The following is a 16877-nucleotide window of genomic DNA, read 5'->3' as shown; positions in this document are numbered from 1 at the left end:
ACCAAAAAAGGAATTAGTGGGAACTCCCAATATACACTACACGAATGTAAAAGGGGGCAACAACTATGGAAGCCAGTCCAGAGGTTTCTCAAAAAACTAAAAACGTAACTATCATACAAGGTAAATATGCCACTCCTTGCCATACTCCCAAAGGACTCTACTACTACACAAGTACTTGCACATCAAGGTTTATTGCTACTCGATTAAAAACAGTTAGGAAATGAAATCGGCCTAGGTGTCCACCAACCAATGAATGGATCATGTAAAATGTGGTACATATAAATAATAGAATTTATTGCACTATAAGTAAAACTAATTATAAAATTTTCAGGAAAATGAATAGAATGGGTGGTGTGGGAGAATTGTCTGTATTCTGTCAATCATGTTATAAATAAACGCTGATTGGCCAGGCAAGAAATATAGGCAGGAAAACCAGACAGGAAATAGAAATGATGTAACGAGAACAGAAGAATTCTGGGAAGGAGGAAGTTTATTCCTCCCACTCCTGCCCAGACCACCGAAGTAGCAGGATGTGATCTGCCCCACTAAAAAAGGTACTGAGCCACATGGCTAACATAGATCAGAAAAATGGGTTAATCAAGATGTGAGAGTTAGCCAATGAGAGGCTACAGCTAATGGGACAATCAGCTTATAATTTATGGAGACCTATGTGTGATTTTCTTTGGGGCTAAACAGTTGTGGGGAACCAGGCAGGACAGAAAACACAAACAAACAGGCCCCCCTCATGTTACAAATGGGAAAGTATTATATTGAGATAACCCAGGCACAGTACATCAAATGTTGCATGTTATTTTTCAAGGATATCATAATTTCAATTTTTTAAGATTTGTTTAATTTAGAATGTCTGAAGAGATTAGGAAGTTACACGTAGATCATGTGGAGGAGTTATTAACAGGTAGGAATAATAGAATACATGAGAGATGAAAGTAAAGGGAGGAAATAGTAGGTTTAAACAAGGCTTAAGGAAGGGTTATCAACAAGGATGGGTTAGAGGAATGAAGATGACTACATGGCAGGGAAAGGGTTAACCAAAGTAAGGGTATATAAATGAATCATATGGAAACCTACTACTGTATTAGTTAAATAAGACAGAGAGAGAGAGAGAGAGAGAGAGAGGTTGAATGGAAGCACTTTGCATGGGTAGATAAAGGGTAGAAGCCATAGGCTTTTCAACAAAATCCCAATACTGGGTATGGAATGCCTCCCTACAAGTGGTTGGCCATGAAGGTACCAGAGGCCCCCAAAACAATACAGGATATTTACATTTCTCCTAAATGGCAAAATTCTCCTGCAGATGACACCACACTCTTTGGTTATGGGACACAGGGGAATCAAGCTGGAATGAGCTGCACACTCAGACCCTGTCAGCTAGCTTTCATAGTATAGGAAGGGGCTGTGCAAGCAGCTGAGAAAGAAATGCTACTGAGGGTGTAAAGCAACTGTGGACCTTACATGCTGCAACACTGACCCACCAGGTAAATATCCCCACTGCTGCTCCAGTGATGCGGCTGTTATGAAGATAACCAACTCCACTCTTACAGGAGAGAGTTCATGCTTCACACAACAGACCTGATCAAAGCCTACGTGGCTGGGAAGGTCACAGACTCTAGGAGTGAGTGTGTATAAAAACAGTGTTTACACCTGTGGACTAAAGCTGCCCCAACTTTGGTCAGGGAAGCTGCTTTTGCAGTGCGTGGTAATTAAGCACAGAATCAAGGTGCTGAAAAGTGATTGCCGAGTGCACAGCCCTCTAAGGCATGTCTCCATCACACTTTCTGAGGTTCAGGGAACATCTCAGAAGATAGTACAGGAGAAAATGTGGGAGCCAGATGGCGGGAGCAGGGCACAAAGAACTCCTCTGAACAAGCATGGCCACTGCACGCACCACTCCAGCAGCAGTGTTACTTGCATGGGGCCGACACAGGACTAGACCTGTCAACGTTCAGTCATGGATGAGGGAAGGGCTCTTGGAGCCCAGTTCCCCCGAGAGGAGCTACTAGAAGTTGACAGCTGCTGGGGAAGAGGAAGTCATTGTCTTCAGTGGTACAGCTGGGGTAACCAGTTCTCACCATGCCCATGTTGGTGCCCAAGTTAAACTCAAACTCAGTGGGTCAAAAACAAAAGGAACTGAGTAGAAGGCGGGCTTCCTAGGAGGGGAGGACTAGGTAGGGAAGGTTGGGGAGTCTGGGGTGATGCGTGGGACCAGACTGTATTATACGCAAGCACTTAAGTCTCAAAAAATACATTAATTTTTTTTTAAAAAAAAAAACTTGCAAAAAAGAGCACTAGCAATTTTCAAGGAAATGTCAGTGTTTTAAAAGAAATTACACCCACCAATGATCTTGATGACACAGATGGCATTCTGTGCATAAATAAAAAGCAAAAATTCAACAACTAAGAGGTAAATATAAATGAATTCAAATCACTACCCTTTCAAGAAAAAAATACTGCTTAATTTTTTAAGCTGTTCAAGAACTGATTCATTATTTTGCAAACTAAAAAACTGATTAAAATATTTATTTGGCTTTTCCCTATTCATACTGTAGTCTAGGGTATACAATCAGTTACAAAAAGATTCTTCTTTTTTTTTTTCTTTGAGACATGATCGGTCTACATGGTCCTGGCTGTCCTGGAACTCCCTGTGTAGACCAGGCTGGCCTGGAACTCACAGAGATCCACCTGCCTCTGCCTCCCAAGGCTGAGATTAAAAGCACAGGCCACCACACCACCCACCCTACTCCCCAAATTTTACTTAACAGGAAATTGTTAAATTGCATTAAGAAATAAAAAATGTAAAAGACCAATAAAATACTAGCCCTTGTGGTTGGAGAGATGGTTTAGTCAGTAAAATGCTTGCCATGAAAGCACAACACCTGAGTTCTGATCCCAGCACCCATGTAAAAGCCAGGCATGGAGCACGTGCCTGTCACTCCAGCCCTGGGAGGAGGGGCAGAGACAAAGGATCCCGGAAGTACACAGGCTAGCTAGTCTGCCTGAAATGGCAAGCCTGGGCTCACTGAAAGGCCCTGTCTCAAAAAATCACCCTGGAGAAAAACTGAAGACACCTGATAGCTATCTCTAACCTACCCATGCACATGTGAACACACACAACATGCACACAGTGTACACACACAACACATAAACAACACACATACTTATACACAACACACTCACACTTGCCCTAAGCACAAAACATCAGTCAGTAGTTTCTGAGGCCACTAGATAAAAGAGTTAAGAGGGAAATCTAACAGATGACGCCAACAACTGCGGAACTAATTAGTAAGGTTTAATATCATAAAAAGAAAAACGAGCCGATATGAAGCAACAGGAAATCTACACGACACTCACAATCTACATGAAATCTACACTTACAATCTATCTGACCAAACAAAGCTTCTAGACCTAGTTAATTTCAAGTTTACAGGAAAATAAGCAGATGAAAGGATGGGTTTCCTGAGGTGCTTATCAAAAACTTCATAATCGAGCTGTGTGATAGTGCATGTCTTTAACCCCAGCACTTGGGGGCAGCCGCAGGCAGACTCTGTAAGTACAAGGCCAGCCTGCTCTAAAGAGGGAGTTCCAAACCAGCTAAGACTACATAGTGAGACCCTATCTCAAACAAACAAAAAGAATGAAAGAAAAATTCAAAATTGAAGGAATTCAATTGCATATAGCAAATTATCTAATTCCTTTAGTTAGTAAATGTTAGTTTTCAAAAATAAGCAGGAAGACCAACCTGTGGACTGAAACGCAATTATTCAAATACAACTCATGTCTCAGACTAGATCCTGACTAAAATAAACCAACTGAAACCACTGAATGTGCAAGTATTGAAACACTGGATATTTAATAACACTGACTTCTGACATTTTTAAGTGGATTAATGAAAATGTTCTTATTTTCAAAAGGAATCCTTTTATTACAAACATACACTAAAATGTTTTGGGACAAAATGATACTGGTGTTTCCTTTAAATGAACCAGTACTGGGAGGAAGCATGAAACTACATAAAGCAAAAGAGGGGCTGTGACCTGGGGGACAGCTAGAGGGGACTATGCTGCTCTTCTGTTTGGACAATCAAAGCTCTGCAATAAATGTTAAGAAATTACCCAGAAGAGACAAACTCTAAATGCAAAAATCTCAGGAATACACTGACTAAGTTATTACTAATACAAGGAAATATATACATATTTAATTTTTATATAAGCTAAAAGCAATTTCTTTTCATTTTTTTCTAAGTTTTTTTTTTTTAAATTTCATGTATGTTGACAATTTTGCTGCCATATCTGTGTACTGTGTGCTTGCAATGCTCACAGAAGCCGAAAGAGGGCGTCAGATCCCCTCGGACTGGAGTTACAGATGGTTGTGAGCTGTTAAGTGGGTGATGGAAAAGCAACCAATGTTTTAACTGCTGAGCCATCTCTCCAGCCCTAAAAACTATTTCAGCAAACAAAAAATACATATTCCAAGTTACTACAAGATCTCTGAGACAAAGCATGATGGTTGTTCTTTGTTGGTAGTGAAATGATATCTTACAATCATTTCAAGCAATACAATACAATATTAATACTGTAAAATACAACATTACAAGCAATATTCTGTACCCAGTAAAGTATTACTTACTAAACACACCAAACATTTCTTGTCAGGAAATGACAATTTTAAGGCCAAACAGGACAAAATATTAACATAAGTTCTAAACGAAACTCATGAGAACACCAACTAGAGCCAGACCAACCTTGATCATCTCCGCCTCTATCTGCTGGTGAATGCCTACGTAGCTCTTCTTCACCTGCTGCTTGTCCTTGATCATCATGGTGAGCCGGTGCAAGGGCCCAGAGTTCAGGTCCTCGGCGTGGGTCTTCATTATCCTACTTAGCTGCTCCGTCTGCTGAATCATCAGTAGCCAAGACTTTAGAAATAATAAAGAAAATTAGAAGTTTCCACTTGACTATGATTATATGATTATGTTCAAAAGTTATAAATGTTTACTTTATAACAGCCTTTACATTATAAACAGCAGGTTTCTGTAAAACTGTACAATGAACTATTATCTGTAGTCAACATCTTCAAGAACAAATGCTTCAGATGTCAATGAGAGCCTATGCAGAATACTGTAATGTACATGAAACATGATAGATGGCCTATGAACTCATCATTTTTCCTTTCAAATATGAAAATATGGCAGCTAACCTGCTCTTGATACCACAAAATAGTTTAAAACTCAAGTCTCACGTCCTTTGAGATCTAAAACTTAACAAGCTGCACATGGTAGCTCATGTCTGTAATCTCAGCACAGAAAGGAGAGGAATATGAACTATTACAGGGTTGAGGCCAACATGAACTACATAATGAGTTCCAGACCAGCTTGAACTACATTGTGGAATCCTGCCTCAAAACTAACAAAAAAAACTGATGTAATCAATTCATTAATATCTCTTTAATTAGTTACTTTTAATTGAATATTTAATTAAATATTTACGTATTCTCTACAACACTGTAAATATTTTTTTTTTAATTTTGGTGAGTCTACATATGAGTGCTGGCAGCCTAGGGGGAAGCCATGTTAAAGCCAATATTAAAGACTACACAAACTAGGTCAGGTTGCCCTACGTGCCCATGGAGGTGCATCCTGTGTTGCCCAATACCCCGCTGCACTGCCCACCTCACGTAGGGAGTGGCACTATTAGGAGGTATGTCTTTGTTAGAGTAGCTGTGGCACTGGAGGAAGAGTGCCCCTGTGGGAGTGGGCTTTGAGGTCTCCTATGCTTAAGCTAGACCGAGTTCAGTTCATTTCCTGTTGTCTGTGGATCAAGATGTAGAACTCTCAGCTTCTCCAGCACCATGGTCATGGTGTCTTTTTATATCAATAGAAACCGTAAGACAGAAGGGAAAAAAAAAAAAAAAAAAAGAAGGAAACAGAGGGGAAGGGAAGTAAAGAAAAGAAGAAAAGTTCTATTAAATAACCACTGTTTTCTTCTTTTTTAAAAAAAATATTTATTTATTATGCATACAATATTCTGCCTGTGTGTATGCCTGCAGGACAGAAGAGGACACCAGACCCCATTACAGATGGTTGTGAGCCACCATGTGGTTGCCGGGAACTGAACTCAGGACCTTTGGAAGAGCAGGCAATGCTTTTAACCTCTGAGCCATCTCTCCAGCCCCACTGTTTTCTTCTTTCAAGTCCTGTGCAGCACACAAGAGAAAAAAAGCGAAGAAAAAAAAATCTGATGGTCTCCATCATTTATCCAACCTCACTCCTTCTAAAGCCAACCTCTGTGGTCCAACTCTCAGCACCTCACACTGTGGATCATGGCCCCATTTGGAGTGCTGTAACTGAATGTGGAGTTTGATTGCACACACGTGCACGTGCACACACAAGCACACATCAGCTACCCTGTAGCATGATTACAACCCAGAGAAGAAGTCTTTCTAGGTCAATTCATGTCATTCTTGACATGGCATGCTTTGTTACAAAGCAGCAGAGGTGAAAATCAAAGAGACTTCTCACTATAGTTTTGTTTTTAACTAACTAAAAATAATGGTAACCCTTTAGAATCCCCATTAAAAGAGGAATTAAGAAACAAAACATCTTATGATGGAAGCAATCTAAATCCAACATTGGATAATTCAGAACCAGACCAAGTTAAGATAGAGATACTGATAGCACACACATTCCGTGCTCCAGAAAAACAAAATACTAACCTGAGATTTTTTTTTAATTTTATAACATCATTCAGAATTTGCAATAATATGGTTAAAATACTCACATAATACTACTTTTACCCAAACTCTGTGATTTTAAAATATTTATGTACTTTTTATTCTTATGTAAAAATAAGATTTACCTAAAAATGAATGTACCATTTTTAAATTACAGCTTAAAAATGATTCCATTTAGAAAATTTTCCTTCTCCCCAACTATCGAAAAGAGGTTAGTTGCATGTACTAAATACAATCCCAACGGTATAAAATAATCAATATAAATGAGAAAATGACAGTTTTGTGCTTTGGAAACCCACAGAGATCAACAGTATCAATTATCCTGAAATGGCAATATAATATTTAAAAAATAAGCTGCATGCTCAGCTTATTAAAAACAAAAAATACACACAGGAGAAAACGTACTCCTTTTGGGGCTGGAGATGGCTCAGCAGATGGGAGCACTGGCTGTTCTTCCAGAAGGCCCATGCTTGATTCCCAGCACCCACATTATGGCTCACAACCAGTTGTAATTCAGGTCCACACAATCTCAAGCCAGTTCCAGGGGAGCTCTGCCCTCTTCTGGCCACTATGAACACGGTATACACATGGTGAAAAAAAAAAAAAAAAAAAAGGAAGACAAGCAGCTAGAACACCCATGCACATAATTTTTTTTAATTTTTTAAGAAAATGTACACCTGTCAGAAAAGCACATGTCCTTTCTCGCCCTCCACCTTTGAACGAGCAGACATGTGGTGAGAGGAATCAGTTTCCAACACAGGCAGTAATGTAAGTGTTATTATACCAAAAGTATGTATTCTAAGACACTGAGTCAAAGAACCAGCTACTCCTGGGCCTATAATTACAGCATGGCATTAAAAACAGTCAACAAGATGACTCAAGCTTGAAAAATACCTAAATAATAGCTGTCGAAACAGCTTTGTGCTATAGATTATATCCTCCAAGTACGTGCTTGCTTTCCTCTTGGTTGAATTTTTTTTTCAAAACTTCAACATTAAAATTCCATAAAGAATGCATAGTTTCTGCACTACACAATAACTCAAAATAAATGATCCTCTGAAGCAACAGCTTTTATTTAAGCTTGCCTGTTATATAAGGAAAATGCTGGAGTCTCTAAGTCCTTAGGGGATACAAAAAGCCAGAAAGCAACTCATTAAATTTCCCTAAAACAGAGTTTTCAAAGATTCAACTCCAAGTACAAAGGAATCTTTAGATGTGCCCCACTCATAAAAAACCTCTCTGCATTTTCTTTAAATATTGGTCTGCCTGCTCCAAATGCTTTCTAACCTGGCTATAGTAAAAAACTAACTGAGCCTTTTGGAAACATCAGTTTGGAGAGTCTATAACCAGAATTCAGCATGCTTCTGAGACCTCTGTCATGGGGTCAAACCTCCCTGAGTAATTCCACCGTACAAGACCTGTTGTAACAAAGCATTTGTGTCACTAACAATCTCTTCATTGTACAAAAGTATACACTAAAAGTCACAGTGTTTATAGATGTGTTAGGAGGATAATATCCAAAGCATTAATCAAGGATGCATTTAAAAATACAGCAACTTCGTACAGCTTCACATATATTAAGGGATTAAGAAATACACTACAATAAACATTGCACTTTCTCTTGAAAAGCCTAGAAATATACCCGTGAAAGTAGGTTTTGAAAAGATTATTCCATTGAGTTCCTGGAAGTGGTAGAATAGACTATCTTATGAGAAAAGCAAGCTGCAATACTACATGCAGACAAGTTTGGCTCATAATAAAAGAGCAAACAACGGCAGCCAGCAAAGGACTGTGGTGCATGTCTGAAATGTGTCCTAAGCAACTTGGTTCAACTGGGTACCATTCATAAATTAACCTAGTGCTTCTTCCACTTCCATACATTAGGAAAATACTCATGAGGTTCAACTTGTGCCTTAATACATCATTTCAGTTATAACAAATTCACATTTCAAATCAAATGGTATATAAGAACTAACTCTATCTCCTGAGAATTATAATATAAATTATATACTATTATATATAAAACAAATATATTACATACACGATGTTTGTATCATGTGGCTACTATTAACTCTTGATCATCAAAAAATTTTAAGGTAGTATATGAGTACTGCTAATATTTCTATCTACTTTGTGTTAAAGAGATTAAGTCAATATCTCCCTTCAAATAAATTGTATTGAGGATTACCTATGTCATATAATGTACAGAAACAGAGCTGAACATACTACACAGTTGGAATTTTAATGACCAACAAAACACAAAGTAAAAATGACCTTCTGTATAGAATAAAACAATAGAAGTAAAATGGTTACAGTAGCTGAAGAGATTCCTCAGTGGTTAAGTTTTTGCTACTCTTGCAGAACACTAAAGTTTGGCTGCTAGCACCCACACCAAATGGCTCACAAACATCTGTAACTCCAGCTCCAAGGGACCTACCTCCCCCTTCTGGACTCTGTGGGTACCTGCATACAATGTGCACATATACACACATCCACGAGACACACACATACATATGCACATAAATAAAAATATATCTGTTTCTAAAAAATAAAATAGCAGGGGCTGGAGAGATGGCTCAATGGTTAAGAGCACTGCCTGCTCTTCCAAAGGTCCTGAGTTCAATTCCCAGCAACCACATGGTGGCTCACAACCATCTGTAATGGGGTCTGGTGCCCTCTTCTGGCCTGCAGGTATACACGCAGACAGACTATTGTATACATAATAAATAAATATAAAAAAAAATAAAATAAAATAGCAGCCAGGTGGTGGTGGCGCACACCTTTAATCCTAGCACTCGGGAGGCAGAGGTAGGCAGAGCTCTGTGAATTCAAGGCCGTCCTGGTCTACAGAGTGAGTTCCAGGACAGACTCCAAAGCTACAACAACAACAAAAACAAAAAAAAAAACTGTCATAAAAAAAAAAAACAAAAATAAAATAGTTATTAAACACATGGAAAAGGTAGTTGATTATTCTTTTAGAGAAATACATGATAAAACTAGTATGTTTTTCATTTAGTATTATATTTCCTGTTTATGTTTTAAACTAAAGTTTACTGAAAAGACAAAAACTAAATGAAAGGATTGATTCCAGACTTAATTTTGGGTCAAGGTAAGAAAAGCAACATTTTCCAGAAAAGGCCATTACTGGAACAGTGGACAAGAGCTGGAGGCTTGGGAAATGGCTCAACAGACAAATGCTTATCACACAGACATGAAGACAACTGGAACTCAGATTCCCAGAACCCACATAAAGCCAGGCAGCTGTGGATTCTGGCCTGTAATGCCAACTCTGGGTAGAAACAACTGCTGGGGAAAGCTGGCTATTTAGACCAGGTCGGGGTGTCATGTTTGTTATTGAAGGGGCTATGTGGTGTGTCAGAGGACAACCAATAGGAGTTGCTTCTCTCTTGTCTACCTTACTGAGGTAGGTCTCCTCGCTTCTGCCATGTTTATACCAGGCTGTTTGCCTCCAGGTGACTATCATGCCTCTGCCTCCCATCTCACTGTGGATTATAGATGCACATGACTTCACTCAGCTTTTCACAGGGCCTCCAGGATGGAAGTCACATTGTTAGACTGCACAGCAAGAGCTTTTAACCACGGAGCCATCTCACCAGACCAGGAAATTTATTTTTAACAATGTTTAAACAGTAACATGTATTATGACTGAACTATTATAATTTAACTCATTATATAGCAGAAAACACATGCACAAATATTTGGGAACAAAAGGACATAACGCATCCTTAAGTACCTCATAAATTGTTACACTTTCTGTGACAGTAGAGAAATGTGTATTAATTTATCCACTTACCTAAAATGATAGCTAGACAAACATATAAAATAAGCACTCAAGGGACACTAGTGAGCAGTAAGAAAAAACAATGATTCCTCAGAGACTATAAATCATGATCCAAGCCCTAACATTACTAAGGCTTACTTGATTTAAAAAAACAAAAAAAGTCTAGGTCACAAGTAAGCAAAACCCCAGTAATGTCCAGTTGAGAAGAGTGACTTCAGGACACAAAGGGGCCAAAAAAAAAAAAAAAAAAAAAACAGATTAGCAGAACTCATGGTTTCCTAGAGAAAAGAGAGCTGGACACAGAGAGAAACTCTGGAGACCTACATAGACTCATAGACTCTTCCTCAATAACAGAGGTGAGTATTGGAGAGCTTGAATGTGTGAGAAAACCACTAAGACCTAAAAAGCAACCACCCAAAAAAAGATCGCAAGAAACCAGTTGAGAACTTACAGGGCCACAACTCACGAAAGTGTCCCAAAGTCAGAATTTATGTTTTTATAATAAATATACACGCTTTTGTATTAAGAATGATCTTGCTATGTAGAGAAGATAAAGTGATCAGAAATCAAATCAATCACAGCTGGACCTAACAAATGTGAAAACAAGAAACTAGAGGATCACACTGTCTGCAAGTAGTTCAGCTGCATCCCAAAGCAAAGCTCAAAAATATGGAGGGACAACAAACACATCTAACAAGATAAAAAGTACTGGCCGTGATGCCTGGAAGCTATTCAAGGATTATTAGACAGACAATACAGGAAAGTGCCACTAAAATGAGGAGAAAAGCTAAGCCAGAGGGGTGAATACACAGCACAGTGGCAGCAGGCTTGCCTAACACACACAAAGCCCTGGGTCTGAACCCAGCACTGCATGGGGGAGGTAAGAACAGGAAAGACATAAAAGTGACCCACATGATAGAACAACAGGATAACCAGAGAGCTACCATGACTACATCCTGTCCATCAAGGAAACTAGAAGAAACAAACATTGAGTAGAAACATGGAGACACAAGAAAGATTGACTGAAAAGGATACTTATGATTAACTCATTATTAACATGGGACCTACACATAATCATCAGAGAAGTCAGGGCCATGATGAGCAATCCCATGTGTCTTTTTAATTCACTCTGAGTGTAATTCTATAACTGGTGGGTGACAGACATTTGCTTTTATTCTTAAGCACGTGGCTATGCAGTTTTTCCGTGTCTTTAACTTAAGAGACTGGCCTTTTCCTACTGTGTATTCTAAGTGTCTTGGTTGAGAGTCACTGGGTCATGAACCATTCCTTTATCTCTTTTGCTCTTAAAACACCTCTTGTTTTCATCTCATGATTGTATGTTTTGTCACCTAATTGGAGAAACTGTAGAGATCAAACGTGACTTATTAGCTTCCCAAGTACTGTCTACTACAGACTTCAAAAAGTTGGAAAAAAAAGTCTTAGAAATTTGAATGTTTTCATCAAAAAGAAATACATGATTGGAGAAACAGGGTTTTTTGAGGTGGGAGTGTCATATATCAATCTGTTGATTTCATTGGTTAATTAATAAAGAAACTGCTTGGCCTGATAGGTTAGAACACAGGTGGGTGGAGTAGACAGAACAGAATGCTGGGAAGAGAGGAAGTTAGGCAGACTCCATGCTGCTCCTCTCCAGGGCAGATGCGATGAAGCTCCGACCCAAGATGGACGTAGGCAAGAATCTTCCTGGTAAGCCACCACCTCGTGGTGCTACACACATTAATAGAAATGGGCCAGGCAGTGTTTAAAAGAATACAGTTTCTGTGTTATTATTTCGGGGCATAAGCTAGCCAGGCAGGAACGCATCCCACCGCTCCTTTCAACAGTTTTTAATAATATTTTTATTAATTCCTTGAGAATGTCATACCATGTACTGTGATCATATTTAGCCCCCAAATCTTCTCAGTGACCATCTCAGGTGTCACCTCCCCACCCACCCAACTTATTTTTTTTTTTAACCAAAGTCCAGTTTGTGTTGCCCACCTACCCTATGGAGTGGGACCTGCCTGGAATGTGATCTACTACTTACCAGAGATCATACAATTTAAGAAAAGTGACTAGTTCAATCTATTTAAATATTATTAAACATTACACAATGTACAAAAGGTCTCAAAACATTACTTAGTACTAATGAATATTCATCCACTAAAAATAAATTTAAGGCTGGGCATGATGGTTTACACTTTTAATCTCAGAAGTTGGAAGGCAGAAGCAAGTATATCTCTTGTGAGTTTAAGTCCAGCCTGGTCTACATAGCGAGTTTCAGGACAGCCAGGGCTATGTAGAGAGACCCTGCCTCAAAAAGAAAAAATAATAATAATAATAATTAATTAATTTTAGTTTGAGAAAAAATTCAATTAAAGGGGGTAAATAAATTTAAAAAAAGGAAGATGGAACAAAGAGAAAGTGAATGTTAAAATAGTAAATTGAACTATATTTAATAATATCAAATAATCACATTAAATTATATTATAAACTAAAAGGATATTAAAGTGAGCATATAAACATTTACAGGAGATAGGAACTGGGGAGAGCCCTCAGGGAGTAAATGCAATGGCTGTGCAAGCCTGAAAGTCTGACATGACCACATGTGCCTATAATCCCATTGTTTTAAGGCAGCAATAGGTGGATCCCAGGAGTTTGCTGCCCAGACAGTCTACCCCTAGCCTAGTCCTTGAGTTAGGGACTTTCCACTTTGGTGGAAAGCCACAGAAGACAGCCAATGTCCTCCTCCAGTCTCCAAGTGCAGTGCTCAGGTGTGTGCATTTGGACATACACATATCTCCACATACATGCAAACATCATATTTGTAACATTTAGAGGAAGCAGATAAAAGAGCAGTAAGAGAAACTTTAGAACACAAGTTGACATGGGTATGCTTGTTCTATAGTATGATCCATTTGTCCTGAAGACAACTATGTTGCTATACAGAACAAGTAAAATCACTCTTACCTTGGACACATTACTGACATAATTCACCTGCACGGTACTTTCTTTATCAACTTGATTACAAAGATTCTGTAAAGTATATGCATATTCCTTATCGCTTTTTATTCTCAGAGCCATAAATTTCTTCACTGTTTCCAGCAACCGTAATTCCCAGTCTTGCAACTTTAACACAGCTTCCTGTGAGTTCCTCAGGTCACTCCCAAATCCCATTTTGTAAGGTACTGCTTGTCCTCTATACCGCACAAGTGGGCCTGCTAGTCAGCACATATCTGTGGGCATAAACATAAGAAGTCTCAATTATAAGGAAATTAGTCCACAAAGCAAAAGCATGGTCTATTGTTTTAATTTAAGAGTTTAAAAAAAAATGACAATTAGACGTCTTCCCCCAAAGATCAGGAAGAAATCAAGGATGTGCACTTGTGCTGTTGTACTGAAGGTTCCGGGTACTGTAATGACACCGTAAAATAAATGATATCTAGGAAAGGGGCTGAAGAGATGGTACAGCGCTTAGAGTGTACACTGTTCTTCCAGAGGACCCGAGTCCAGTTCTCAACAACAGCTCTCATAACAGTCTACACTACAACTCAGGGGACTCGACACCTCCGACTCCTCAGGTACCTGCATTACATGCACACACCCGCACATAGGGACACACATATGCACAAAATGAAAATTAAAAATGATGAGACTAGACAAGGAAGAAGTGAAGTGGTTTCCACTTGCAGCTGCACCACTTCACACAGAGAGAGTCAGTATGTTACCAAGCATGACTGATGGAGAGGATGCCTATGTCTCCTCCCCAGCTGATGACCTATTCAGGAGGTGGTGGGAACTCTAGAGGGAGTTTCAGTAGGCAGGGACGTCACTGGAAGGCGACCCTTACTGATTTTTCCTGGTTCTGTTCTTTCTGTCCGATTCCCAGTTTCCAAGGTGTGAAGCTTCTACATACACGCCTGCTACCATGGTATACTCCACACCAAAACCTCAGAAACAGTCAAAGGACCATGGAAGGAAATCCATGAAACTGAGTAAACCCGCTTCACTTACATGGCTTTTCTCACACGTTTGATCATGCGACATGACACTCACTAACATACTCCATGCAAGGCCAGAGTTAAAAAAGTCAATCTAATGTCCACATATGAGCAACAATCAACCAGAAAATTAAATTAAAAATAAATTCCAATGCTGGGCAGTGAGAGCACTTGGGAGGCAGTGGCGGGCAGATCTCTATGAGTTCAAGGTCAGCCTAGTCTACAGAGTGAATTCTAGGACAGCCAGGGCAACACTGAGAAACCCTGTCTCAAAAAACAGAGGGGGGAAAAATCAATGCCACTTACAAAAACATAAAAAAAAGAATAAAACAATTGGGAACAAATCATTTTTACTGCAAACTTGTGTGCTTCAAAATAAAAAGCTGATATAAATGAGATCCTGAAAGGTTCAAAGGTGAAAGAATTAGTGTTAAGAAAGCAAGAGACTCCAGTTTGATCTTTTACATTTGACATAAGCTATACTGAAAACATCTTGTAGGTGAAAGAAATTAAGATACAAAAGATCACATATTGTATACTTCTATTTACAGGGCATGTGTAAAATAGGCCAATTAGAGATATAAAATAGATTTGGGGCTGTCTAGGGCTAGTGAATGTGGAGAGAAATGGAGGCTGAGACTGAGAGGTGCACTCGACTGCAGCACAGTTCTGAGAGCCAGCTAAAACAACTCAGCTGCACACTTCCACCAGCTGAATTCTTCAGGATGTGAGGGCTATGTTTTAGGTATGCTTGATGCATCTCAAGGCCGGATGTGTTGGGATTTAATCTCCAGGAAGAGGTAATAAAAGGTGGAAAGTTAATCCCACTGTGGTACTTAGCAGGAGGGCCTCTGGGAGATGATCAGGATGAAGTTATTAGCATAGAGCCCCGTGATTGAATCCTGATAGCAACAGCTCTACAAGATGGAAAGAACCCAGAAATTACTCTTTGCCTGCCTCTCTCTCCTCACTCCTCTCTCCTCTTTCTCCCCCTACCCTCACTCACACACACACACACACACACACACACACACACACACACACACTCCCAGATGTGACTCACTGACCTCGCATCTCCACACCCTAAGCCCAAACGAGCCCATCTTATTTACAAAGTTACTCTGTCCTATTACAATGCGATTGGTGACAGAAGAGAGACTAGAACTCAAACGGTAACTCAAAACAGTTATTTAAAACTCACTAAGACACAACTTAAGATATAAGCCAGCTACCATAAACCTCCCTAAGATAGTCTCCTTGTTTACTGTAAACCCTAAAAACAATTGTAAAATTTATTTTGCCCTTCAGTTCATGTCTCCAGCAGTGACTCCTTCAAACAGGCAGAAGAAATGGAAACCACGCCTTCCCTTTCCAGTTCTGGATCGTCCGCTGTTTCGTTGCTATGGTAGTGGGTCTTCGTTCATTTGGTGCTGGAAATTGAACCCTGGCACATGCTAGGCAAGTGCTCTCTACCACTGAGCTACAGTCCCAACCACAGATTCTGTTCCCGTTAAGGACACTGACACCATCTGAACTACACAGATACAAAAAGAGGTTTCTCTCTCTAACTTCATTTGCTTCATTCATCTAAAGACATGTCAAAAAATTATTGTCCTCAAAGTAGAAAATAACTTACAATTGTTCCCCAACTCAAAAATGTTCAATTGTATTAACTATAAAGTAATTAGAAAAAATATTTATGAATTTTAAGAAACTCCTTGCTAAAATTTCCAGCGCAGCAATCAAGACTGAGTGGTCCTTAGCTGAGACGTCACGACAGAAGGACAAACTTATTCACCTGAGGGCCAAACAGGATGATTCCAGGCTTCTGGCTCCAGACATCATGTTTAAAGCAATGGCTTTGGGCCTGGGATTGGCTCAGTGGTGGAGCATTTTCTAGTATGCAAAGCCCATGGCTCAATCCCCAGGGTCACAGTAAAAAATTCAATCATTTGTGGGGCACAAAAACTGACAATGATTTTTTGTTGCTGCTGTTGCTATTTTTAGCTGTAGCTGGTGAAAACATACTCCTCAGCCCATGTTCAGTCAAAGGATAAAGACATTTTTGAAGGAAGAAATGTTGAGAATATTTTAATTTCTAAAAAATACACTAATCTTAAAATTGTGATTAGATTTAGTCCTAACGTGGCATAAATACCAACTCTGCTTCTAAATACATCTTGATAAGCATTTTATTTCTGCTAACAGAAGCTTCAAAAAATTAGGTAGAGCTCAGAAATCTGGCATAATCTGGGAAATGTTCCTGCCTATGTTAAAAGCTACATACACACACACACACACACACACACACACACACACACACACAC

At 39.3% G+C, this 16877-nt stretch overlaps 1 protein-coding gene across 5 annotated transcripts in view; it reads right to left on the bottom strand.

Annotated features, from left to right (window-relative positions):
- Fer (FER tyrosine kinase) overlaps positions 1 to 16877 on the bottom strand; it is a 310511-nt gene that overhangs the window by 260775 nt on the left and 32859 nt on the right. For all 5 annotated transcript variants that reach the window (XM_050153485.1, XM_050153486.1, XM_050153482.1 and 2 more), the window contains 2 exons: positions 13520 to 13785; positions 4760 to 4933 (listed from right to left, as the gene is read on the bottom strand). In XM_050153485.1, coding sequence (XP_050009442.1) covers positions 4760 to 4933; positions 13520 to 13726 — 381 coding nt within the window. In that variant the 5' untranslated portion in view covers positions 13727 to 13785. The remainder of the gene's footprint in view (positions 1 to 4759; positions 4934 to 13519; positions 13786 to 16877) is intronic.

The sequence above is a fragment of the Alexandromys fortis genome, unplaced genomic scaffold, assembly GCF_014885135.2.
Source record: "Alexandromys fortis isolate MF-2015 unplaced genomic scaffold, M_Fortis_MF-2015_v1.1 scaffold_61, whole genome shotgun sequence".
NCBI lineage: Eukaryota > Metazoa > Chordata > Mammalia > Rodentia > Cricetidae > Alexandromys > Alexandromys fortis.
Note: the sequence above shows the minus strand (reverse complement) of the source record. Positions and strands in the feature narration are given on the sequence as shown.